Raw genomic sequence first — 26,627 nt, 5'->3', positions numbered from 1 at the left:
TAAATATTAAGAGTTGTAAAATTACAGACATTTAATTTTATAATATCTTTCGCTTTGCCTTACAATTTGTCTGGAATTCTGAGCAAAGCAACTGTCAGTGTCTAGAAATGCTTATACATGCCTGAGTCAGTTTTTCGAGCAAATGAAATCATCTAGCAGTCCTGATCTAGTTCTTACTGTACTGTAATGCATGGCCGTGATTTGTAGATACTGGCTCTTCTCTGATGAAGTTCCTGGACTGTTCATTGAGAAAGGCTGGGTACATGACAGCATCGACTACCGATTCAACCATCGCCGCAGAGACCGTGCAGACTCTCCCGACAAGGATTACTGTCCGAGAAGTAAGTGGCTGGCTAGTACATGCTCCCCTCCACTTGCAGTGTGGTTGTGTCTTAATTAACCTGCATTGATTAATTAACCTTGTAACCTGTGTTACAAGGCATGGAGCAATACAGCACACTCAAGAATTGGTGTTTCTGCTTGTCATTGTGTGGCTGCCTGCTGCCCACCGGCCTACAAGATCACATTCCAAGTGGCTGTTCTGTATCTGAGTCTCTATCACTTTCATGATGCACAATTGGAAAGCTCAAAACATCTTTCTTTAAATTAGTAAGCATTAGTTGCACAAGGGGAGGTTTCATAAAGACATTTTCACTCATGGGTCTGGTCGACTCATTCTGTCTGTTAATCTCCCTTATCCCACTCCCCACTTTTTAAAACAGTTTCAGCAGGTTTCCTTATTCTACCATGTTGACCAAATTCATTCTCATTTATCATTTGTTAGCCCTTCTAAAGCTGAACTGCCTTAAGTAAAGAACTTGTTTCCTTTTTTTAGATAATATCTCATTTATGTAGCTCAGACAGCTTTGAATGCACAATCCTCATACCTTATGCTTTTTTGTTGTTGTTATTCTGATCCTGGGCCTTGAACTCGGGGCCTGGGTGGTGTCACTGAGCATTTTTGCTCAAGGCTAGTTCTCTACCACTTGAACCACAGTTCCAGTTCCAGATTCTTGGTGGTTAATTGGAGATAAGAATTTAAGAGTCTTGGGCTGGGAAGGTGGCTCAGTGGAAGAGCGCTTGCCTTGCATGCCTGAGGCCCTGGGTTCGATTCCTCAGCACCTCATAAGCAAAAAGAAAAAAGCCGGAAGTGGAGCTGTGGCTCAAGTGGTAGAGTGCTAGCCTTGAGCTGAAGAGCTGAGGGACAGCGCCCAGGCCCAGAGTTCAAGCCCCACGACCGGAACCAAAAAAAAAAAAAAGAATTTAACAGTCTTCTAAGAAGCACTGTGGCTCAAGTGGTAGAACGCTAGCCTTGAGCTGAAGAGCTCAGGGACAGCCCAGGCCCAGAGTTCAAGCCCCATGACCGACAGAAGGAAAAAAAAAGAATTTTAGTCTTTCCTGCCTGGGCTGGCTCTGAACCTTGGTTTTCAGATCTCAGCTTCTCAGTAGCTAGGATTACAGATGTAAGCCACAGGTGCCTGGCAAACTTGATGACAGCTGTTGGAAGTCAGATCTACACTAGCCCCCAAGAGGATTGGACCTAAATTCCTTTGCTTATAGAGCATCCCAGGGTTTGTTTTTGACACCAGGTCTTGCTCTAGCTCAGGCTACCAAACCTGATATGTAACTTAGCTTGGCCTTAATTCTTTTTTTTTTTTTTTTTTTTTTTTTTTGTCGGTCGTGGGGCTTGAACTCTGGGCCTGGGCGTTGTCCCTCAGCTCTTCAGCTCAAGGCGAGCGCTCTACCACTTGAGCTACAGCGCCACTTCCGGTTTTCTGGTGGTTTATTGGAGATAGGAGTCTCACGGTCTTTCCTGCCCGGGCTGGCTTTGAACCGCGATCCTCAGATCTCAGCCTCCTGAGTAGCTAGGATTACAGGCGTGAGCCACCAGCGCCCGGCAAGCTTGGCCTTAATTCTTAATTCTCCTGCTTTAGCTTCCTGAGGGGGCACTGGATGTTCTTTTTTGCATGTTTTCTCATGTTTCTGAATGGTATTGACTCTTCAGAATTATCTTATTGTACCAAAACAATTTAAGTAGACTGTGTGTATTAGTATTTTGAGGGAGCTGATTCAAGTTAAGGGGAAGAGAATAGAGGCAGAAGGGACAATCAGTTGTAATACTAGAGAAGGCCTCAAATATTATAATACCCCCAAAATAGCCTTTGATGTAATGGCTTAAGGTATGTCTGTTTTGAGGTCATGTGATGGGATACAGGAGCTGATTTACAAAATTATTAACAATATTCCTGACCCTCGGCACCTCCAGCATCTCTCTGGAACATATTGTGTATTTTGTTGGCTGTCAGTCACCTCAGGAAACTTAGCTGTTCATGTCATATAAAAGGAATAAACTCACTTGCTCCATTGTGTTATTTTATCAATATATTCTAAGGTGAAATATTCTCAAGAGTTGAGCTGAGGCAAAGAGATGCCTCAACTTTTTTTTTTGGGTCAGTCATGGGGCTTGAACTCTGGCCTGGGTGCTGTCCCTGAGCTCTTCAGCTCAAAGCAAGCGCTCTACCACTTGTGCCACAGTGCCACTTCCAGTTTTCTAGTGAATAATTGGAGATGAGTCTCATGGACTTTCCTGCCCAGGCTGACTTTGAACTGAGATCCTCAGATCTCAGCCTCCTAAGTGATTAGGATTACCGGCGTGAGCCACTTGTGCCTGGCTGCCTTTCATGTAGGTTATGTAACCTCCAAGTCAGGTCATGTGCTGTTCATGGGCTGTTCATGCAAACTTCAGAGACATTAGCACCGACTACATGGCATCCATGTTGCAGTAGGATCTGGGTCATAGTTGTTGGGCATGGCATGGCATATGGTCTGGGTTTGAACTAAACTACAGTCAACTGATGTTTGCGTTTTTCTTAGGTAAGAAAGCCAACTTAGGCAAAAACGCAAGCAGGAATCCTCATCACAGACCAGCAGCGGGTGCTGCTGTGGAGACCACCACACCCAAGCAAGGCCAGAACCTATGGTAACGTGAGCATCATTTTGGTTGCTCTTTCTTTGACTTCCAAGTATTAGGAAAACAAGTGTTGACTGTAAGGACCTTTTGTGTTACTTTGATTTTTTTGTTTGTCAACCCACTGCGTTAGCTAGTGGCTCACACCTGTAATCTTGACTACTCAGGAGACTGAGAGCTGAGAATCACAGTAAAAAGCCAGCCTGGGCAGAACAGTCCTCAATACTCCACCAGCTACAAAAGCTAGATAGTGAAATAAGGAGACTGGGTCTGTGCATCCCCTAAACAATTGGCCCTTGATTTCCCCTGATTGTTTCCCTAGATGTTTTAAGTGTCCTCATCTGGTTTGCTTTGCACATACATAAGACTTTTGTTGGGTTTGATTTCACATACCTTTTGTGGGTTTGGCCTTACATAAGCTTTGTGCTAGCTCCATTCAGGGCTGCTGGGCTTTGAGACATGAGTCCACCAGCAGTCCTTGACTCTCCAGTAAAGACTCATAATTTGACCTTGTAATTGGTGGCTTCTCTGTTTCCTGCTACTGAGTTTCCTTAAAACAACAGGCATGGCTTAAATAATAGAGTATTAGCTGAAGAAGCAAGTGGCCCTGACCAGTGTACCAATGAAGAAAACTCACTGCTGTAAGTGGGTACAGTAGATCACATCTGTAATCCCATCCACTTGAAAAGTAGAGATGAGCGGGTCATTGTTAAAGGCTAGTATAGATAAGAAGTTAGTACATCCCATCTCAAAGAATAAGCCAAGAGTGGTGGTTCATGTCTGTTAACTCCAGCCATATGGGAGGCAAGGGTAGGAGGATGGAGGTCTGAGGCTGCTGGCCCCAGGAAAAATGCAAGACCATATCTGAAAATTTAACTAAAGCAAAAGGGCAAGGGTAATTGGTGCTCGTGGCTTAGTGTCTGCTGTGTATTATAAAGTCTTTTATGTTATTAGAAAGGCTCTTGGATCATTTTCCTGAATTGAGTTTTATTAAAGTTTGGGAATTTAATCAATTGGTAAAGATGATATCTGCATTGTTTATTGTTTATTAATTAGTATTCCTTAGTTGAACTGGGTTCCTATAGCCATTGGCCCTTTGGGTACACTGCTGCTTCGAGCCAAGAGTGGAGGTCAGGGTCATTAGGCCTCATGGAAGTAGAAAAGCAGAAAACTATTCTTCTAATTAGAGCAATTAGACCACAAGTAGGTTTGGAATTCTTTACCCCTATCTTGCTATTGCCTGTTTATCCCTTACCTTGTGTTTCATTTTGATGATGGCTCAGAGGTGTAAGATCCATTTTGTCCTCACAGGTTTTTGTGTGATAGTCAGAAAGAGCTGGATGAATTGCTCAACTGTCTTCATCCTCAGGGAATTAGAGAAAGTCAGCTTAAAGACAGACTAGAGAAGAGGTAAGGATTTTCTTCTTGCCTGTCAGTCTTCAATGTAAGTACAAATAACTGAGCAATAGGTTTGGCTTCTGTTTATAAGCTATTACATAAAAACTTTAGCCAGCCGGTGGCTCATGCCTGCAATCCTAGCTACTTAGGGAAGCTGAGATCTGAGGATCGCTATTTCAAACCAGTCTGGGCAAAAAAGTTCATGAGACTTTTATCTCTAATAAACTACTCAGAAATAAACCACAAATAGCATTGTGGCTCAAGTGGTAGAGTACTAGTCTAGAGCACAAAGAGGCTCAGGGACAGCTCCCAGGCCCTGAGTTCAAGCTCCACAACTGACCAAGGGGAAAAAAAAATAAGCCAGATGCCAGTGGCTCACACTTGTCATCCTAGCTACCCAGGAGGCTAAGATCTGAGGATGAAGGTTTAAAGCCAGCCCATGCAAGAAAGTCTGGAGATCACATCTCCAAAATGGCCAGCAAAAAGAAAAAATGCAAACATAGCTCAAGGGTTACAGAACCGCCATAGCAAAACAAAACAGAGGACAACAGTGTGAGGCCCTGAGTTCAACAAAGAAGAAAAAACAAAAATCCTGCTTTCTGAAGGGATTGCTAGAGGCTTTAGCTGAAGCTGCACTCCTCCAGAGAACCCATATTTGCAAGTTGGTGCCAAGAAACTAGAGCCACTTGAACTTCTCTGCTTAGAGCTCTTCAGACACACAAAGAGGTGGACTGGGTATGAAGCCCACACCAACATCTTCAGAAAAGTAAAGATGAGTCCTTTGAATAACCTCACCTGTAGACCACAGACATCCGTACCAAATGCAGCCAAAGCTCAGGATCTCCAGCAGAGGCAGGGCTCCTTTTTCTTAGTAACAGATTTGCAGTATCACTTTGCTGGTCAGCTGGAGATGGGGATGACAAGTGTTTCTGTTGGGACACCTTGTGTAACTAATCCTTAGATTCTTGATCCCCAGATCTCAGACTACTAAGTACAATTACAGGCATGAGTCACTGGCACCTGGCTTAAGAAGCTGTTTCAGAATGAAGGAAATTTGATATTTTGTACAAGAAAAACCATACCAAGGGAAAACAAAGAGATTTCAGTTTACTAGAAACAAAACACATCATTCATCCAAGTAATAGAAAGTTGTTTTTCTGTCAGTATTGTTATTTGAAGTCAAGACCTTGTACTTGCTAGGCAGGTGCTTTGCATTTGAGTCATACCCCCAACCCCAAGTAATTGGGATTTCCTGAACACTTTGAAAGGTTTCTTCTCTCCTTTCCTTTGCCCAAACTCTTACAGGTACCACGATATTATTCACTCCATTCATTTGGCTCGGAAGCCAAATTTGGGTCTAAGATCCTGTGATGGCAACCAGGAGCTCTTGAACTTTCTCAGGAGTGATCTCATTGAAGTAGCGACAAGGCTGCAGAAGGGAGGCCTTGGATATGTAGAGGAAACAGCGGAGTTTGAAGCCCGGGTAAGCACAGCACCCTGTGGAGCACCGTCCCAGTGTCCTGTACGTGTATTGCTAGCAGTGTGCTGGTAGATGACATGATGCTGTCCCAAAACATATATGCGTACTTTTTTATTTATCTGGATATGTGCTAAAAATCCCACATCTTCTGATGTTCAGGGGTTTTTTGTTTGTATTTCTGTAAAGCAGTATTTTTTTAATTGGCAAACCTCATGGGACTGGCAGGATAGTATACAGTATTGAAGAGGCTGTTTTTAGCTGGAGGTGCTGCGTTCAAACCCACCCCCTGTCCCCACAAAGCCCCACGATTCTGATAACATGATTTAGCTGGCTCTTGTCTCAGAAAAAACATAATGTAGATGTGAGCCTTAGAGGGGGTCATGACTGCCTGTGAATGGAAAGGCAGTACGATTCCATTCTTCTCAGTCTGTGTGCATTCAGGCAGCCCCTTGCACATAGTAGGTACTCAAGTTCCTGAAGTGGACGGGATTTGTGAATTCTGTGACCTTTCTGTGAATTTTCCTTCACTGGGGAGGAGGAGGAATCAATGATTTTAACTGTGTTGTCCGTTTTGTGAGCTCAGGAATGCTAGTGAATGGCGCCATGGCCCTTTGAACCTGGCTAGAGACATTGCATTGAAAGCCAACCACTTTCGTCTTTCTCTTGGCTTCATCTAATGTTTAAACCATTTTCTGTAGGTCATTTCCTTAGAGAAGCTGAAGGATTTTGGTGAGTGTGTCATTGCCCTTCAGGCCAGTGTGATAAAGAAATTTCTACAAGGCTTCATGGCTCCCAAGCAGAAGAGAAGAAAACTCCAAAGTGAAGATTCTGCAAAAACTGAGGAATTGGATGAAGAGAAAAAAATGGTAGAAGAAGCAAAGGTATTTAGTCACCACTAGTTCATGATGGTGCAAAAGACTATGATTTGGTTTTCAATTGTTCTAACCCTCTGTATACTTCTTAGCTGCTTCTGAGCACTAAGCCCTGAGCCTTGAGTGGAAGAGTTGTGCTGGGATTTGAACTCAGGGCCTTGCACTTGGTAGGCAAGTGCTCTAACCTGATTTTTGCTTGTTTTTGAGATAGGGTTTCACTTGCTGCCCAGCTGTGCCTGGGCGCAGTCACCTGGTGTTATATTTTCCAGTAGCTGGAATAACTGTGTCCAGTTAAGAAAGCTTATGGACCGGGCACTGGTGGCTCACGCCTGTAACCCTAGCTACTCAGGAGGCTGAGATCTGAGGATCGCGGTTCAAAGCCAGCCCGGGCAGGAGAGACCGTGAGACTCCTATCTCCAATAAACCACCAGAAAACCGGAAGTGGCACTGTAGCTCAAGTGGTAGAGCGCTCGCCTTGAGCTGAAGAGCAGAAGGACAGCGCCCAGGCCCAGAGTTTAAGCCCCAGGACCGACAAAAAAAAAAAAAAGAAAGAAAGAAAGCTTATGGGGGCTGGGAAGGTGACTCAGTGGTAGAGTGCTTGCTTTGCATGCATGAGGTTCTGGGTTTGATTCCTCAGCACCACATAAACAGAAAAAGCTGGAAGTGGCACTGTGGCTCAAGTGCTAGAGTGCTAGACTTGAGCTAAAGAGCTGAGGGACAGTGTCCAGGCCCAGAGTTCAGGCCCCATGACCAACCAAAAAAACCAAAAAGGCTTATGGACTGTCTTTGAACCAAGTCATCTTATTCTCAGCCTGCTAAGTAGTTAGGTTTACAGGTGTGAGCCACCAGTGCTGACTGGTGTTTCTTTTTAAAGTATCGCTCTGTACTGAATTGATAGTTTTCAAACTGGTATGTATCTAGGGCTATGGGTCAGAGGACTATGCTGCCTCCCACATACACACTCACTCCTACACACCAGAGCCTATTTCTCTTCTAAAAGGTAGTGATGTGGTTTTTAAGTTATTTTGAAAGTTGTATGAAATACACATGATGTAGACTTTTCCTGTTGTGTGTGTAGTTCTATACATTAACTGTAGCACTGTGTTAGCAGTCTGTCTCTATGGCTTCCTTATCTTCCCACCCTGGAGCCTGCCCACACCGCTTCTGCTCTCGGGCAAATACCCTGGAGTGCTGACACTGTTGATTTTCCCGTCTTCCTGAGTGTGATTCAGGAAAAATCATGTCAGTTCAGAGGTAAGGCAGTGCAGAGAAGAAAAGTTCGGGAGACCTAGAGGTTTTGTTCTTAGCTGCCATTGTCTCTCCTTTTCCCCTCCCTGTGACCTGAGGGCTTTTAAGCACTGCTAACCTTTGGAGTGACATCAGATACTGTAGGATTATCTGTCTCCTTAGTCAAATCTTTTCCCCTTAGGCCTTTGGTTGTAGTCTTGTTACATCATCTTTTTTCTTAATGTGTATTTGCAAAGAGTTTCTTCTCTCACCATTTCCTGTAGTTTTCTTCTGAGAACTAATAGGTACAGGATGCCCATTAGCTCTTCTTGAGTACTGAACACCATAGCAAAGCATTCTTGGTGTAGGGAGGGAAATGTGGGCCTCCTGCAGGTCTAGACACCAGGAATGTAGAAATGGAAAATAAATTAGGTCCATCCAGCACCTCCAGTGTGTGTCTTCAGGAACCTGATATTCTGCTCTGCACACCCACAAGGTCAGCTCTGCCCCAGCTCAAATATTTCCCACTGTCCTCTGCTTTGAGAGTTTCCACTTAGCAGCAGTCCAGCTATTCAGCTGGCAGCAAGCTGCTCACAGAAGCCTTTCATTCAGGCTTCAGTTTTCTTTATAAAAATGGACTGAGCCGGGCGTCAGTTCCTCACGCCTATAATCCTAGCTACTCAGGAGGCTGAGATCTGAGGATTGCAGTTCAAAGCCAGCCCAGGCAGGAAAGTCCAAGAGACTCTTATCTCCAAAAAACCACCAGAAAACTGGAAGTGGCACTGTGGTTCAAGTGGTAGAGCGCTCGCCTTGAGCTGAAGAGCTGAGGGACAGCGCCCAGGCCTAGTTCAAGCCCCATGACTGACCCCCTCCCCCCAAAAAAGTAGACTGAGCCGGGCACTGGTTGCTCACTCATAATCCTAGCTACTCAGGAGGCTGAGATCTGAGGATCACGGTTCAAAGCCAGCCCAGACAGAAAAGTCTGTGAGACTCTGATCTCCAATAAACCACTAGAAAACCGGAAGTAGTGCTGTGGCTCAAGAGGTAGAGTGCTCGCCTTGAGCTGAAGAGCACAGGGACAGCGCCCAGGCTCAGAGTTCAAGCCCCACAAACAAACAAAATAAAAGACTGTCTGCATTTGTTCCCGACACCTCATTGGATTGTTTGTCGGTACCAGAACTTGAACTCAGAGCTTGGACACAGTGCTTTAGTATTTTTACTTAAGGCTTGCGCTCTATCACTTGAGCCATGCCTTCCACCAGATTTTTTGCTCATTAATTAGAAATCAAGTCTCATAGACTTCTGTTCAGGCTGGCTTTTGAACCTTGATTCTCCAAATCTCCTGAGTGAGCCACCAGCATCCAGCCTTTTTTATTTTTTCTCCTCTTACTTACTGAACTGTTTGGATTATTGTGCAATGAGAGAAGTGTTGAGTGTGTACTATAACAAGGTATTAAAAATGACCCATTATGTATAATGCCAATGGTATTGGCTTGCAAATCTTGAGACCTGGCCCAGAGTTGGTGTGAAAACTTGAACAGACTTTGTTCCCTGTAAAGTACCAAGGGAACCCTACATGTGATCTTTCAGCAACCACAACATGGAAACACCCAAGTGTTGGCAAAAGAACAAAGAAAATGCACACAATGTGTGGTAAAATCTTATTTTCGGTAAAGTAGAATAAACCACTGTTACCCACCTTGTGAATGAACATAAAAAGGGTGCTCTGGAGAGAAGCCCCTGTTCATAGCCCACATTTTCTTCAAGTTCCTAAAAATAACAACAATGAAATTGAATGAGTTCTAGGATGCCCACATATTTTAATGGATAGGAAATGATTAGGAAGTAAAAAGCACACGGTGTGTATGCCTATAAAGGACTTTTTCAGTGTACACTACCACAGCTGTCCATTAGAGGGCAGAAAAGCCTGACTTTCATCCCTAAAATTCTTTTCCTTTTCTCCTTCCGGTCCTAGGGCTTAAACTCAGGGCCTGAGCACTGTTCTTGAGCCTCTCTGTGTGTGCTCAAGGCTAGCACTCTACCACTTGAGCCACAGCACAACTTCAGGCTCTTTCTGTTTATGTGGCACTGAGGAATTGAACCCAGGGCTTTACGCATGTTAGGCAAGCATACTACCACTAAGCCACATTCCCAGCCCCTAAAATCCTTAAATCTGTATGCTCTTGAAAAGATCTTGGGACTGTGTGGCTCAAGTTGTAAAGAAGGAAAGATGGATTTGGGGTCTGCAACCCTGGGAAGGCAAGTGAGGCAGTTGTCCCTGTGAACGCATTGCACTCAAGAGTTGTAAACAGAAAAGGAAGGAAATTGTGCTTGCTTCCAAAGCTGATCTCCAGCCAGGCACCATCTATAATCCCACCTACTCAGGAGACTGAGATCTGAGGATCACAATTAGAAGCCAGCTCCTCCAGGAAAGTCCATGAGACATTTATCTCCCATTAACCAGAAAAAGACTGGAACTGGAGCAGTGGCTTAAGTGGTAGTGTGTGGCCTTAAAAGAGCCAAGTGAGGATTTAAGGCCTTGAATCCCAGTTCCAGCGCACACGCATGCACGCACACACACAGTTTCACAATGAAACAACATTTGTGTTCCCTCAAAATGTACATTTTGTAGAGGAGAATGTGCTGTTAGTTGCTGAAATCGCCTTTCCCTGTTGTGTTTATGTGGTTGTCTTGGGGTGGGAGGAGACACAGAATGTGTCCTGCTGATGAATTAAAGCTGGCAGAAGGCTTTGTAGATACTATTATACCATTTCTGGGTCCTGGGAGCTTGGGTTGTGTGTGGCACAGATTCATGCTGCAATGGCCCTTGTTTGAACCCAGATTCTGTTAGCTGTGCAATATTGTTGTATAAATAGCACACAGAAGTCCCTACATTTAACTTTTTTTTAGTGGGGGGGTCCGGTCGTGGGGCCTGAACTCTGGGCCTGGGTGCTATCCCTCAGCTCTTCAGCTCAAGGCTAGTGCTATACCACTTGAGCCACAGCGCCACTTCTGGCTTTTTTCTTTTTGCTTATGTGGTGCTGAGGAATTGAACCCAGGGCCTCATGCATGCAAGGCAAGTACTCTACCACTGAGCCACCTTCCCAGCCCCACATTTAACTTTTTTTTTTAATTTATTTATGTGGTACTAAGGAATTGAACCCCTGGCCTTATGCATGCTAGGCAAGCACTCTACCACTAAGCCACACTCCCCAGCCCCATAACTGTGTTTTTAAGTGATGGTCCTTCATCTCCTCCCTCCCCTCAGTGTTGGAGTAGTAGTCTTGAACAAGTCCTTTGTTCTTGGGAGCCATGATTATTGCCATTTCTGGGGTTTGAATCTCAGCATTGAGCTTGCTAGGCAAGTAGGCTATCACATGAGCCATGCCTTCAGCTCTTTTTTAGATTTTTTAAATTGTTACCATAAAGGTGATGTACAGAGGGGTTACAGTTAAATAAGTCAGGTAAAGGGTTTTTTTTTAAGACAGTGTCACCCATTCCCTCCCTCTCTCCTGTTTTTCCCTCCCACCTCCACCACAACTTGTGTAAGTTCATTTCCAACATAGTGTCTAGTGAGTACCACTGCTGCATTTGGTTACCCTTTTTTCCTCCATTTTTGTGCATGTACACTCCCTTCCCCAAAGACAGATAAACAAGACAGAAAGAAATGATAACAAAACAGAAGAAAAGGCCTCTTGTTTCCATTTCCTGGGGTTTGTTTTAGATTTCCCCCTCCCCACCCCAAGCTGAGAACCAAACTCAAGGCCTTGTACTTGCCAGGCAAGTGCTCTTCCAGTGAGGCAAATGCCTAACCCCTTGATTTTTTTTTTTTAATAGGTTCTATGTTTGTCTCAGGGCTAGCTCACCTAGACTATGATTTACTGTGATTATTTACACTTCCTGTGTAGCTGGGATGATGGGCATAGGCCACCATGCCCAGCTTTAATCTCATGATAAACACCCCTGCTAGCCTCAACACCACACCCATACCTTCCTCCCCCCCCCCCCCCCAATCCCCAGATGAATGGGTGGATTTGTGCTACTCTGTTTTTGTTTGTTTGTTTGCTTGCTTTGGGGTTCCGGTTGTGGGGTCTGAACTCTTAGCCTGGGTGCTGTCCCTCAGCTCAAGGCTAGGGCTCTACCACTTAAGCCACAGCCCCACTTCCGGCTTTTTGTCTTTTTGCTTATGTGGTGCTGAGGAATCCAACCCATGGCTTCATGCATGCAAGGCAAGCGCTCTACCTCTGAGCCACCTTACCAGCCCCAAGGATTTGTGCTACTCTGGAAGGCAGTTGTCCTCAGAATTATTTCTACCCTGGGGGTGGGGGGAGGATTGGGTGTGGGGGCGAGGGAAGGCTGGGAAGGGATGGGAAGGGGAAACAAAGGAGGAAGCTACAATGCTTGATAAGAAATATACTCATTATCTTGCCCATGTAATTGTAACCCCTCTGTACAGTATGTTCACAATAAAAAGTTAAAAAATTAAAAAAAAAGAATTATTTCTACCCCTTTCTAGTCTTAAGTGTTCTCTCATTGGAGTAACACTGGCCTGCTTTGCTCTCTGTTTAGGTTGCATCTGCACTGGAAAAATGGAAGACAGCAATCCGTGAAGCTCAGACATTTTCCAGAATGCACGTTTTACTCGGGATGCTCGATGCCTGCATCAAATGGGATATGTCAGCAGAAAATGCTCGATGCAAAGTTTGTCGAAAGAAAGGTATGTTTTGATCAGATTGGTTCATCTGAGTCTATTACAGGGATGGGATTTCTGGTCTCAATTCTTGCCTCTAAATGGGTTGTGGAGCAGTTTCTCCTTCCTGAGGATCTGTCAGGTACCAGTCCACAGACCCTCCTGGGGGATAGAGAGGTCTTGGTTCCTCAGTGTGCAGCAGGATCAGCTGCTCCCTTCAGTCCAGATTGCCTAGAGACCAAAACTATTTCGTCTAAAATTGGTATTTTTCTTAAAATCTCAGCATGTTGGTCATCCCTAAGGTGAAGTGGTGATCCTCCAGCAGGGGGCAGTGTTTGTACATCATGACAGATCCAGGCCGAGTGCTGGTACCAAGCAGGCTGGGATGGGAAGGAGGTCTGTAGAGCAGTTGCGGACACTGATATAGAGGGAAGGTTAGCCCAAGACTGGCCTACCCCAGGAAATTGATGAGCTTGGTGGCTTGGCATATGGGAGCCATGCCTGACACCCCAGGGGTGGACAGGGGAGAAGACTGCACAGTTCCTTGCCATCATTCACTGTTGTCTTGTCCTACTCTTGAGTAGATTTGGAGAAGTTAGGAAGTGTGGGAAATGCTCATCCTACATTCCCTGGTGGTAGTTGGGTTTACGCCACATCTCTTTTCAAAAGATGGACTTGACAAAAAGATCTGCCGCCGTAGGGCAGCCCCTGTGCAGCATGCTTGTCCTGCTGCTTTGGCTCAGTGGCCCTTGCTGCGCTGCCGCGGGCTCACAGCTTTTATCTCTCTGCAGGTGAGGATGACAAACTGATCTTGTGTGACGAGTGTAATAAAGCCTTCCACCTGTTTTGTCTGAGGCCAGCCCTCTATGAAGTACCAGATGGTGAGTGGCAGTGCCCAGCCTGCCAGCCTGCCACTGCCAGGCGCAATTCCCGGGGCAGGTGAGACTTCCTTCTTTCCAAAATAAGTAAGCTTCTGTTACTCCAGCTAAGTGATTGTGAGGAGCTTGGCATTCTCCTTTGAAGTTCCCGGCCCACTGATTAATGGTGCAGTGGTAGGGCTCCTAGTGCATGCTCTAATTTTGGATGAATTACTGACATTCACGTTGGCCACATGGCTGGTCTTCTTGACCATACTGCCTTTTCCCCCTCCCTTCTGCCTCCATGCTGCCTCCTCTTTCTTCTTCATAGTTACTTTGTAACCAGTCACTCCTTCCCTCCCCACCCCCACCTCAGCTCTGCTTTGAACTCTACTCTTTCCTGCATGTCAGCTAACCTGCCTAGCATCCTCCATCCCACATGAGTGAGTGAGTCACCTTTACTGCTTGCCATCCCTCCACCTCTGCCCCTTACCCAGGTCCTGCATGCCCCTCCAGTTGCCCTTCCTGCCTCCTACCCGCCTGTCTCACTTATCCCAGCGCTTGTGGCCACAGAGTGCCAGGCAGAGAGCACAGATGAGGTTTGGTTTTTATTTATTCCTTTCGGTTTCAGGGCTTGAACTCAGGGCCTGGGCATTGTCCCCAAGCCTATTTGTGCTCAAGGCTAGTGTTCTACCACTGGAGCCACAGTGCCACTTCCAGTTTTTGAGTGGTTAATTGGAGATAAGAGTCTCACAAGGACTTTCTGCCTTGGCTGGCTTCAAACCATGATCCTCAGATCTCAGCCTCTTGAGTAGCTAGGAATTACAGGCGTGAGCCACTGGCAAGCAGCTCACAGATGAGTTTTTCTACAGTTTCTAGAGTTTCAGGGCCTGGGCTGTGCTGGGTATGCTCATTGCAGGTGACTTACTGTTCACACGCTCTGGGGCTTTGCTCCATCCTGGAATAGTGCCTCAGCCCAGCACTCCCCTACCGCCTTGTGAGCTGCCACCCCCCAGCCTGGCTAGGAAGGTCAGTCCTCATCTCTGCCCAGACTGCCCTCCTGCACCAGCTGAGGGCTCATCTCCAAAGCAGATCATGGCGGCCATCATTCACAGTCACACTGGCCCCAGAGACTGCAGCCAGTTCCAAGAAGAGGCAGAGCCCAATCTGCACTTGATGTGGCCACACACAGGGCCTTGGGAGAAGAGAGACACCCAATGTTTGCCAAGTGTGAGCCTTGTTTTCCACACCACAGATGAAGGTTATGAAAGGGCGGCCCAGAGGCGCCTTGATCCTCCAGGAAGGACGGGTCCCTTTGATCCTGCCCCCCCCCCCCCCCCCCCCTTGCAGGGTCCTGGGTTTTCTCACTCCATTCCAGCTCCCCTCAGATGAGGCCTGCTGCTCTTGGTGGCGGGGCTCAGTTGGGGCAGCTGTTCTGGGCTGGGATTACCATTGCTTTGATGTCTGGTCATCTGCAAGCTGTCTCCACTCCTGGCTGGCAGCCATCAAGGTAGAGGAACACCTGTCCGCATGCATGCATCCCTCCACTCTCACAGAGCCTGAAATGCCACCCACTGGGGCTCTTCTGTGAGACAGTGGTTATGTTCTATATGATTTTGTGGGGGTGTAGGTTTGCATTTTGGTCTTGATTTCTATGGAGCAACATGCTTGAGGCCTCCTGTCTTGGGACCTTATCTCTTCTGGCATCAGCTCTGTCAAGCCTGTGATGAGTGAGTCTTTCTAGGACCCCTGTAGGATGGTGGCCCTTTTCAGGCCTGCTTTGTGCAAACTGTGTTCTGACCTGCTTTTCCTCCTCACAGGAACTACACGGAGGAGTCCACCTCCGGGGACAGTGATGACGCAGAGAGCAATTCAGAGGTGGAGGAGGAAGAAGAGGAGGAGGGGGAGGAGGAAGAGGAGGAGGACTACGAGGTGGCTGGCTTGCGGCGTAAGTGTGGAGTTGTGTGGTTGCCTCCCAGTCTCCAGGCTAAGCTGCCCATGGCTAGTCCCTTAGCTCTGTGTGTGTGTCTGTGTGTCTGTCCATCTCCTGAAGCTTGAACTCGACCTGAATGCCTGTCCTTGAGCTTTTGTACTCAAGGCTAGTGTTCTACCAGAGCTCCCTCCACTTCCAGCTTCTTGGTAGTTTATTGAAAATAAATCTCACAGACTTTACTGCCCAGGCTGGCTGGCTTTGAACCACAATCCTCAGATCTCAGCCTCTTGAGCAGTTGGGATTTCAGCTGTGAGCCACGGGTGCCCAGCCTCACTGTCTTCCTTTATTCTGGGGCTGTGGGCTCACAACTGCAATGGCTCAGAAGACATTCAGGATGCCACTGTCAGCACCTGCCTCCGTGGGGTGCAGTGGCATGTGGGCATGAGCTTGCAGTCTATGCATGGGGAAGTCTGGGCCCTTGCCATGTCCATCTTGTGCCATGGTTCAGGGTGGTGCTGCTTTTAGAGTCTTTTGCCTACCTCATCTTTCTGGAGTGGCGAGTCTGCCCCTAGCTGAGGGCAGGAGGATGTGGGGTGTGTGGGGTAGGAGGAGGAGGAGGCTGAGGTCTGGGTGCTATCAGGAGGAGATGGCTTCGCCCTGTGAGTATGCCACGTGGTACATGGGTGTTAGTGATGAGTCCTGTTGGCCTGGTTGACCTCCAGTCCAGCCTTTCTGAGCCCACTGTCAGCAGCTGACCACACGAATTACCCTCACAGTTCTGAGGCAACCCCAGTGCCCACCCTGTATGGCTTTCGGTGAGGCCAGCCGTGGCGCTTCAGGTTCTGCCTTCTCTAGGCCGTGGGCATCTACAGCAGACAGTGTGTAACAGTGCTGCTGCCACCACTGCTGCTTTTCCAGCCAGGGATTGCTCTTTTTCAGAGAAGCACTTTGCTTTCTTCTCCAGACTTCTTGGCTCTGTCTTCCAAAGGTATGGGGATATTTGGTGCTTACGTATAGTCCAGAAGTAGAGTGGGCAGCTGCCTGTGGGCTCTATGCTGCGGTGCCTTGAGCATCCTTGCTGCACACCACCCTGGGGTGCCCTGAGGAATGTTGGGCACCTGCCGTCTAGCACCTGGCGCACACCGGACACAAATGTCCTCGGTGAGGCCCTGTGGGGATGATGAATGTGCCTGGCACCCTGTCTAGTGCTCAGAATGCAAGAAAACACTGGAGCCAGGCCTGGCCTTCCGGAAGATCTTTGCCAGCTTTTCTCTAAAAAAAGGTACCAGTGGCTTATGCCTCTAATCCCACCTACTCAGGATGCTCAGATCTGAAAACCGAAGACTAAAGTTTCACACCAGCCTGGGCAGGAAAGTCCATGAGATTCTTACCTCCAGTTAACTAGCGAGAAGTGGAGCTGGGCCTCAAATGGTAGAGCTCAGAGTCCCAGCCCTACCACCAGCAAGGAGAAGGAAAAAGGACGAAGTGGTGGGTGGGGTCGATGAAGCTATGAGACAGGGCCAGCATCACCACACCATATAGCTCCCCTCTCGGAGAGCACACTGAGGCTGGGCTTGGCAGCAGGAGTCCGGCTGCCATGGTGAGTGGGTTACAGTGGACTCTGCAGGTTCCTCATTTGGTGGAGTTCATTTGAGCAGGGAGGCTCAGAGGCAGCCTTCAGAAAGGGCTTCGGGTGCTCCATCCACTGGTTGCTTTCTTTTGGCAATACTGAGGTTTGAACTCAGGGCTGTATGTTTGTAGGCTGGCACAGCACCTCTGAGCCACACCCTGGTTGTGTTTTTGCTGGTTATTTTTAGGATAGGGTCTTGCTTCCTGCAGTGCACAGACCTAAGCCAAGATCCACCTATTTTAAGCTGATAGAGTCCAGCTTCCATTCCATGGAGACAAGGCTCTGAGGAATTCTCTGCCTGGGGTAGCCTGCTGCCTGACCTCTTGCTGCCTGTATGTGGTGGGGAGCATGAGCCCCACGGGGCTCCCTCCTGGTCCAGCCTTACTTACTCCTTGTTTCCTTCAGTGAGGCCTCGAAAGCTCATCCGGGGCCGGCAGTGTGTCATCCCTACCACAGCCCGGCCTGGGCGGCCACCCGGCAAAAAATCACATACCACCAGGAGACCACGGCCCAGGGGAGCCCCTGTCCCTGCCGATGACTCTGAGCTGGACGAGCTGGTGAGTGAATGCTCCCTGCCCTCCCGCTGTTCAGCGATACCCAAGGCAGCAACAGGTGGAGGCCCGAGGCTGCTGCTGCCTCCTTCTCCTCCTTCCCCCCCCCCCCCTGCTGCTGCTGCTGCTGCTCCTCCTCCTCCTCCTCTTCCTCACAGTGCTGTCATCTCCCCCCCCCCCCCCCCCCCACACACACACACAGGCAAGCTGCTGCGCTGGCTCTGCTAGTTGGGGGCCGCCTGCCGCTTGTCAAGGATTTAAAATAGTCTGCATGTGTCTGTGGTGGGCCCAGAGGGGCGGCCCCGGAATGCCAGCAATGCGGGTGCTGCCCACAGTTGTCAGGGAGGGGAGAGTGCTGCACCCGGCACGGTATGTTTAGCAGTTCTTAGATCTCACTTTGAACAACAAGAAGCATACTCTTGAGAACCCTCTTGTTTTCCCAGATCAAATTAGGATTGGGCTGTAAAAGAGGCCAGGGGATTAAAGACACCCTCCTGTGCCTGGCCCTCTTGCTGGAAGGCAGAGCTGCTCTTCTTAGCCCCAGGGAGACATGAAGCGCCACCATCCCAGGCCCCAAGGTTGGCTCTGGGTCCAGCACCCACCCAGCTGTGTGCAGCATGGCTGGATTATGGGCCCATCTACTCCACAGGGCCGGCATCCTGGCCACACTTTTGTTCCCAGCCTAGTGCATCTTGATCCGTGTCACCCCTTCTTCCATTGGTGACATCCTCATCATGCCTGCCCACACTCACTCCTTCCACACTAGGTGCTTCAGAGCAAGCGCAGCTCACGGAGGCAGAGCCTGGAGCTGCAGAAGTGCGAGGAGATCTTGCAGAAGATCATCAAGTACCGCTTCAGCTGGCCCTTCCGGTGAGCCACCTTGCCCAGCCTTCCCATCAGGCCTCCCTGCCCAGCCCAGCAGCGGGCACCGCGTACCGTGCCTCCCCGGCCGTGCGCTCCATTGGCTTTTCTCCCCAGGGAGCCGGTGACAAGGGATGAGGCAGAGGACTACTACGAGGTGATCACACAGCCCATGGACTTCCAGACGATGCAGAGCAAGTGTGCATGCGGTGGCTACGGCTCTGTGCAGGAGTTCCTCGCCGACATGAAGCAGGTGTTCACCAACGCTGAGCTGTATAACTGCCGCGGCAGCCACGTGCTCAGCTGCACAGCCAAGACGGAGCAGTGCCTGCTGGCGTTGCTGCGCAAGCACCTGCCTGGGCACCCATACGTGCGCAGGAAGCGCCGCAAGGGCCCCGAACCGCCTGCCGACGAGCCAGAGGACAGCGATCCTGAGCCCGGTGCAAATGCCCGGGGCCGGAGGCAAAGGAAATAGAGGCCAGGCTGGCCTTGGTAAGGGAGTGGAGGTGGGAGGATGGAGGACTGGTGGGGGAGACCACCAGGGGGGGAGCACAAGACAAGGGAGGAGGATTTGAAGAAGTGATGGAGAGCGTCAGACATGCCTGCAACCCCCACCCCACCCCACACAGGGCTGACTTAAGCAAAGCCCTTGGGGAGTCTGGGGTCCTGCTGGCAGTCACTGGGTAGAAAGGGGCCAGCCCTGTGGTCTGAGCACCCCCAGGAGGAGCCCTGTGCACCCCTCCCTGGGGCCCCTACGCCCTTTCCTCCTCCTCTCAGTGAGGGTGCCGGGGAACACAGTGGAGTCCCATGCGCACCAGCATCACGGGATGACAGCAGTCTTCTGAGGACATCTTGTGGAGTAGAGAGACATTTCCTGGAGCCATTCCTCAGCACCTCTCCTTTGTGAGCCCCCTCGCTGCCTCCGGAAACAAAGCTAAGGCACTTCCCCAGACTGCGGTCCTGCTTGTGATCACACCTACCTTCCCACTGGTCGCCTGGCCGCCAAGCAGCAGATGCCCGGAGCAGAGCGCTGAGTTGTTCAGAGGACTTTTCTAGTTGTTACCTTGCTTGTTTCTCGGCACACTGTATAAAGAGCACCTGTCTGCTCCTCCCACCTCAGCGCGCAGGTTTCTACGCGTGCATTGTTCCCTGCCTGCTCCTCCACAGAAACCGCTGGGGTGCCAGCAAGCAGTGGGGTGCAGTGAGGTCCCCACCTGCCCTGCTGCACCTCCTGTTCCCTGGCCCCATCCTGGCTACGCTGTGTTTGTGGGTGTCCACAGGTGGGGGAACCCAAGCCCCACAGCTGGTCCAGCCTGGGCACAGCCCTGAGAGCGCGTTTGTAGTCTCTCCCTTTTACTGCAGATTTTGATAAAAGTACAAGACAGGGTTTCATTTTCTTTTCTACCAACTCTGGGTTTAGAAAACATGGGCACCTGGGCTCTTCTGTGCCTGTCCGAAGGGAAAGCAGCCTGCGTGGGGATCTCCATTCAGGCGACTGGGTAGAGCCCGTGGACCGGAACTTGCAGGGGGGTCCCTGCCACCCCAGGTCTCCCTCTCTTCCCAAGTCTGCTGGGAGTGCGGACCCCAAGTGGCAGCCCAGCCCCCACCATTGCCCCATTCCTTTACATGGCTCAGGAGGAAGGCAGGCGGGGGCTTGTCATAAGTTGGAATTTCAAATAAACATTATGTACTTGTGTTTCTAAAGAAGCAGCAACATGGGCCGCGCCTCCTTTCGTGACGAGTGAGGCCTGGCCTCAGCCTCCCCCCATTCCACCTGGCACCAGAGGAAGTTAAGATGTGTTCCAGATAAAACTGACAATTTGTGGGGTCCTTTAACTTTGGAGCAGTTCCTAACATTCCAAAGTTATTTCCACGGAAAGTTTCAGAAAGGTGCTCATTAGTCCTACATGCTCACCCTCCACCAGCACTTGGCTTGTGGGCATGCGTATTATTGAAACCGCAGGATTTGTGGGTGCACTGCTGGGTTTTGAGGGGCCACTGGTGTGAGCACCAGCTGGCAAGCAGAGCCGCCTGGCATGGCAAGGCGAATATCAGGCTAAAGGCATATGGTAGGTAGGCCTGGTGCAGGCTCAGCCTCTGGCTGTGGTAGTGGTGCCATTTCGGCAGGGCCTGCACCTGGTTCTGTGAGCACCTGTGGTGGAACCACTCCTCACCCCACAGGCAGCTATGGGCACAGGTCCTACCCTGGCCGAAGGCCCCTGACCCCCTCTATCCCTACAGGGCTGTAACCTCACATGTCCTGGGATGGCAATGAGGCAACATTCATGTTCCACAGTACCCAGCACTTGAGCCTCCCTGGATTGAGGGCCCCAGGAAGGGGTTGAGTGAGAAATGCACACAGCCAGCCCTGAGCCTTAATAGTGGTTCACACCCAAGCCCCGTCCCACAAGAACAACATTGGGGAGTGAGCACCCCTATCCCCTCCAGCTCCAGGTTGGTCAGGTCTGAGACCTGAACCTTGGTCCAAGCTCAGCCCACAGGGATGGACAGAAGGGGTAGGCCCTTGATGCTCATGCTGCTGGCCCTCATTTCTGGCGTATTTGCTTGTTCCATTTGTAGGGAAGTCCAGTTGCAGGAGGGTATCGGTTTTCTCCCCACTTGCCTTGCCCAGCTCCTCTAGACACAGCCTCCAAAGTTCCGACCCATAGTAGAAATCCCAAGTACTAAGGAGACAGGCACCATCCCGCCCCCAACAGGCTGTGATGCCTCCCCACCAGCCAACTCTCCTTCCCTGCACCAACCATAAGTGGAGCCCCTTGGACCCTTCTCTGCCTGCCTCATGTTCTCCAAACCCTCCTTGTCTACTTGGCAAGGAAGAGGGATGCACCTATCCTCTGATGCTCAGCCTCACGCCTCTTGATTGCAAGATGTAGCTGCTCCCTTAAGACCTGGAGCCATCCTGGTACAGCACCCTCCCATACCCTCCCACTTCTGGAGGTAGGGTGGGCCAGGGCTCCTTGATGCCTCCAGGAAACTCAATCAACAAAGGCCCCGACCATGTGGGCAGCAAAGGAAGATGAAGCCATTTGCCTGCAGCTCCCTGGGCAGATGAAGTGCGAGGCTACTGGATTCCCTATTGAGTGGGCCTCTAAATGGCCTGAGACCTTGAGTTTGAGATGGTCTGGTTGGCACGAAGTTGTGGGCTGCCAGCATAAGAGCTTCCTCTCCTAGGTTGGGTGAGATGGCTCATGTCTGTAATCCCATTTAGGATAGAGTTTTGAGACCAGCCAAGTAAAAAGCTAGGAAGATCATCTCAAGCAGTAAATTGGGCATGGCAATGTGAGTCTAACCCAAAGTACAGGGCCCTGAGTTTAAACTCCAGCACTACCAGGAAGCCAAGCTCTGGTGGTTCACACCTGTAAGCCTAGCTACTCAAGAGTCTGAGATCTGAGGTTCATGGTTTGAACCAGCCTGGTCAAGAAAGTCTTGAGTTCTTGTCTCCAATGAACCATCAAACAGGCAGAGATGCCAGGATCGTACCCTGGACTTTGACTGCAAGTGGCAAGGTCCTTACAAGCACCACGGGGCAGCCTCAGCCTTCCCCAGCATGCTCTGTGTGTGTGTGTGTGTGTGTGTGTCTGTCTGTCTGTCTGTCTGTCTGTCTGTGTCTGTGTCTGTCTCTTTCTCTCTCTCTCTCTGTCATATACACACACACACACACACACCTCTGGCACCCTCTCCGCCCCATCTTTATGGCTCCCATCAGCACAAGTCCTTGGTCTCAATTTGCACTGAACTCCCATTTTCAGGTCCTCTTCTGCATTCCCAAGATACCCCATCTTCCCCTCCACCTAGGGATGTGAGGGGCATGGGAGCACCCTCACGAGGGCCGAGGGACCAAAGTGGACACACCAGCATCTTGTGTCTCCATCTCTTGGCCGCACTGAGGTTCACATTCAGCACCTCCTTGCTGAGCAATTGTTCCACCACTTAAGCCATGTGCACAACCCTGTATTTTTCAGATAAGGTCTCTTGGCTTTTGCCAAAGGTCAGCCTCATACAACAATCCTCCTCGTAACAGTCTCCCCATGGCTGGGGTTATGAGTATACACCTGGTTGAGATGGGATCTGACTTTGCCAAACTATTCTTAGTAGCTGGGATTACAGCTGGGAGCCCTGGTGCCTGGCCAGCACCAGTAATCCAACAAGGACAGTAGTCCTCTAGCTCCAGGCCTGGTCCCCAGGGAGGGGACAGAGACAAGCTGGAGACAGGCTGACGCCCTCATTTTCAACACAAACGAGGAAAGCAAAGTGTGAGAAAGGAAAAACTTACCCATGGTCCCAAACAGGCCTGACGCCCCAAGGCCAGAGGTGGCGATGTCATCTCAGGGATCTCCCCCACCCACACACACCCCTTTCCTGGCAGGCATCCCACTCCCACTTCAGAGCCCCGGGAGACACTCCCGCACATGCCATCCGGGATGCACACAAAACACGGCTGCTCACAGGGGAGCTTCCTCTTGATTGCTGGGTCCAGGGGATGAGCCCACCCCACCTGCAGATCGGCTTAGGGAGTGGGAGACCCCACAGGGCCCCCTCCCAAGTCCCCTTCCTTCCCCAGCCCAGAGTGGACTCTGCAGTAACACACAGGGGTTTATTCCAGTCACAGCTTGCAGAGAAACGCAACAATAAATTACATCATTAAATAAATGCTCTGATGGACCATGCCCTCCTCTGTCCCTTCTTCTGACCTTTTGGGGGTCGCAGCCAGACTCCTACCTCCAATTAGGGAGCATAGGAGTGTGAGTTTCACCAGGTCCCCACCCTGGTCCTCAGCCCCCTGGCTGTGCCTGACCTTGACAGCTGGGTGCTGCTAGTCAGCTGTCTCTTGGGGGGGGGGGGGCGCGCACAGCAGAGAGCCAGGCCTGTGTCGCTAGAGGTGCGTGGGGTTCTCCAGGGAGGGGTCCGTCTTAGTCATGTGCAAGACCACCGTGGGGGCCTTATAGTGGCAGTGGATGCCCCGTCCATAGCCCCCAGGGGCTCTGCAGGCCTTGGCCCGGGCCCGGCCGGCTGCCATCTTACGATGGCACAGGCTCTGCCAGGTCTGGAAAGTTTTGGAGCTCCACACCCAGACACCACTGGTGATGCCCACCACCAGAGACATGAAGATTTTGAGCATAAAGACAGCCACGGTGGGTACGGAGCCCCCCGGCAGGGAGCAGTCCCTGCGGCCCCCGGGCACCGACGCGCCAGTGCACGGCTGCTCTGCGGCCCGGAGCCGCCAGAAGTCCATGTTGAGGCGCTCGTAGGCGTAGCACACGATGACGCAGGTGGCGGGCACCGTGTAGAGGATGGAGAAGACGCCGATCTTGACCATGAGCTTCTCCAGCTTCTCGGTGTTGGTGCCCCCCGTCTTCATGATCTTGCGGATGTGGAACAGAGCCACGAAGCCCGTGAGGAGGAAGCTGGTGCCCAGCACCAGGTAGCCAGCCAGGGGCACCAGCACGAAGCCCGTGAGTGCTGCGGCGTCCATGCTGGCCACGTAGCAGAGGCCGGTCAGCTCGTCCCCGGCCACCTTGCGCAGGGTCAGGACCACGATGGTCTTGAGCGCCGGGAGGCCCCAGGCCGCCATGTGGAAGTAGCTGCCGTGGGCCTCGATGGCCTCGTGGCCCCACTTCTTGCCGGCCGCCAGGAACCAGGTGAGCGTGAGGACCACCCACCACAGGGAGCTGGCCATGCCGAAGTAGTAGAGCAGGAGGAAGACGAGGGTGCAGCCGGTGTTCTCCAGGCCCTCCTGGATCACGTAGAGCGCGCCCGCCTCCTGGTCGCAGGCCACACTCTGCGCGCCGGCCACGGCTCGGATGAGGAAGGCCAGCGAGTAGACGTTGTAGCACATGGAGAGGAAGATGATGGGGCGCTCGGGGTACTGGAAGCGGTGCGGCTCCAGCAGGAAGGTGAGCACGGTGAAGGCGGTGGAGAAGAAGCACAGCGCCGACCACACGGCCATCCAGACCAGCGCGAAGTCCTTGTCGCGCCGGGACCAGAGCACCTCGACGCCGGGCCCGCAGCGCGGCGCGCACGCGCGGCTCTTCTCCACGTACTGGAACTTCTCCGGGTTCTGGCAGGAGCCGGGGCCCTGGCCGGGGCCGGCGGGGCCCGGGGCTGGCGCGGGGGGCGGCCGCGGCGCCACGGGCAGCATGCCCAGGCCCCGGTGCGGCTCGGCGGGGCCGGCCGTGGCGTTCTCGGGCGCCTCCATGCACAGCGCGTGCGGGTCGTTGCGCGTGGGCAGCCGGCCGCAGTCGAGCGCGTCGGGCCAGCCGAAGTGGAAGCGCTCCATGACGGGCGCGCAGCGCAGGCGCGCCTGCTCGCACATGGGCCGGCAGGCGGGGATGGGCGCCGACACCTGGTGCGTGCACATGGGCGCGTACAGCGAGCACAGCACGAAGCGCAGGTGGCCGTGGCAGCCGTACTGCACCAGCGGCGCGAACTCCGCCAGCTCGGCCGCCGCCTCGCCCTGCGACGTGTGGCCCAGCAGGTTGGGCATGCGGGTCAGGTTGTAGCCGATGCCGTGGCACATAGGGATCTCCACCGCCTGGCACGGCGCCGGCCCGCGCCCGCGCTCGGGGTCGAAGCGCCCGATCTCCAGCGCCGCGACGCCCGCCGCCAGCAGCGGCCACAGCAGCGGCAGCGGCGGCGCCCGGCGCGGCGGCGCCTCAGCCATCGCGGGCGGCTCACTCGGGCCGCGCGGCCCCGCGCTCCCCTGCCCGCCCGCCGCGGCGCGGGGCGCGAGCCATCGCCGGGACGCCCGCGTGTGTCCGGGAGGGCCGCGCCGAGCCGGCCGAGCAGCCGCCGCCGAGCGGGAGCCGCAGCGCGAGTGGAGCCCGAGCAGGAGCGGGAGCCGGAGCGGAGCCCGCGGCGCTGGGCCCGTGCCGCGGCTACAAGCCCGGGGGCGTGGCTATGGGACACGCCCGGGGGCGGGGACTCACCAGGACACGCCCTCGCCCGGAGTTAAAGGCGCCGAGGCTCGCCGAGGAGCTCGGGCCGCCCCACGGCCGGAGCGCTTGGGACACGCCTCGCTTTACCACCAGGTTCCTCCCCTTCCCCTACGTCCCACCCTTTCCCCGCGACGGTGGTCTGTTCCTCATACTTTCTTGCTGCAAAAGATCATGGGCAAGACCTCGCAGGGGAAAGGCCCAGCTTGGGACCCAGAGACAGTTCAAGTACAGCTTCGGCCTCTGCACTGGACACATATGACTTCGGACTCCTCTCCAAGCCTCCCCTGCCCTGGTGTGGCCCTCAGGATATCTTCTCAGCAGTCTGGAGGTTACACTGGTCCTCTTTCCCAGGTGGGGAAACTGAGGCTCAAAGAGTGACGTACTCCAGGGCACAAGGTCACAAATTCTGCACTCCAGTCACGGGCCACCCTCTGTAGGGGCTCGGGAGCCCACTGAGATCTGCTCCAAATCTGCCAATGCTCCTGATGCCTCTGCTTATGAAACCCAGGGCCACCCCGTTCTGGGATCTCTTACAGACTGTCCCCACTGTCCACCTGTCCACCTCATCCCCCGCCCCCCGGCCTAGGAACACCCAGACAGCTGGGGCTCCGGCTGTGTGAGCCCCCAGCCCAGGGTCAGGCTCTACAGCCAGTGCTCAGGGACCTAAATGACTGAGTGACAGAGGATCAGACACTGCACAAGTGTGTGCCCAGAGCCACGGGAGTCCCCAGTGAGGTGCTGCCCCTTCATCTTCCAACTCCGAGAACCATCCTAAATCAGTCCTGCATCCACCTTCCAGGACAGTTGTGAGACCCAGAAAATAAGCTACCTCTGAGGCCAGCGGAGAGACGGTGCCACCCATCCCAAGGGAGCCTGCCCAGGTGTGGCTGCCCAGCGTACCCCACAGCTGCCCGCTGTGCAGCTTGGTGCAGCCATGGTGGTGTGGTGAGAAAGTGGAGCTGTGGTTCCCACACATGCTTGTCGTTAGTGCTCAGCACCCCTTACAATTGTACTGGAGCCAGAAGGGACAAAGGCAGGCAGATGCTGCCCCTGGCCTGCGCCCAGCCCTCTTGTCTGATGGGAGAGGCTGGGGGTGATGCACAGCCCTAGGCTAGGCTTGCCCTGCTGGGGTACCACTGTGAGACTCCAGCTTCCCAAGGAAAGGAAGGGAGGGCAGGGGTGTGGTCCCTTTGAAAAAAACAAA

At 51.9% G+C, this 26,627-nt stretch overlaps 2 protein-coding genes across 2 annotated transcripts in view; one reads left to right on the top strand and one right to left on the bottom strand.

Annotated features, from left to right (window-relative positions):
* Positions 1 to 20,174, top strand: part of Baz1b (bromodomain adjacent to zinc finger domain 1B) — a 63,353-nt gene extending 43,179 nt beyond the window's left edge. Inside the window, exons 9-19 of the mRNA XM_070033663.1 lie at positions 208 to 341; positions 2,875 to 2,980; positions 4,280 to 4,378; positions 5,672 to 5,849; positions 6,545 to 6,727; positions 12,515 to 12,662; positions 13,427 to 13,574; positions 15,313 to 15,440; positions 17,461 to 17,612; positions 18,373 to 18,476; positions 18,585 to 20,174. Of these exons, the coding sequence (XP_069889764.1) occupies positions 208 to 341; positions 2,875 to 2,980; positions 4,280 to 4,378; positions 5,672 to 5,849; positions 6,545 to 6,727; positions 12,515 to 12,662; positions 13,427 to 13,574; positions 15,313 to 15,440; positions 17,461 to 17,612; positions 18,373 to 18,476; positions 18,585 to 18,942 (1,738 nt within the window). The 3' untranslated portion in view covers positions 18,943 to 20,174. The remainder of the gene's footprint in view (positions 1 to 207; positions 342 to 2,874; positions 2,981 to 4,279; positions 4,379 to 5,671; positions 5,850 to 6,544; positions 6,728 to 12,514; positions 12,663 to 13,426; positions 13,575 to 15,312; positions 15,441 to 17,460; positions 17,613 to 18,372; positions 18,477 to 18,584) is intronic.
* A 2,897-nt stretch (positions 20,175 to 23,071) lies between these two features.
* On the bottom strand, positions 23,072 to 25,149 carry Fzd9 (frizzled class receptor 9). Its single transcript, XM_070033118.1, has one exon. It carries the CDS (start codon positions 25,147 to 25,149, stop codon positions 23,362 to 23,364), a length of 1,788 nt encoding a protein of 595 aa, XP_069889219.1. The 3' UTR covers positions 23,072 to 23,361.
* Between the last annotated feature and the right edge of the window lie 1,478 nt (positions 25,150 to 26,627).

This window comes from Dipodomys merriami, unplaced genomic scaffold, assembly GCF_024711535.1.
Source record: "Dipodomys merriami isolate MVZ:Mamm:240054 unplaced genomic scaffold, mDipMer1.0.p SCAF_22, whole genome shotgun sequence".
NCBI classification, from domain to species: domain Eukaryota; kingdom Metazoa; phylum Chordata; class Mammalia; order Rodentia; family Heteromyidae; genus Dipodomys; species Dipodomys merriami.
This window is presented reverse-complemented; position numbering and strand designations above follow the sequence as displayed.

What these genes read in the sequence shown, in the direction of transcription:
- Fzd9 (XM_070033118.1), bottom strand. Translation starts at nt 25,149, where the DNA reads ATGGCTGAGGCGCCGCCGCGCCGGGCGCCGCCGCTGCCGCTGCTGTGG.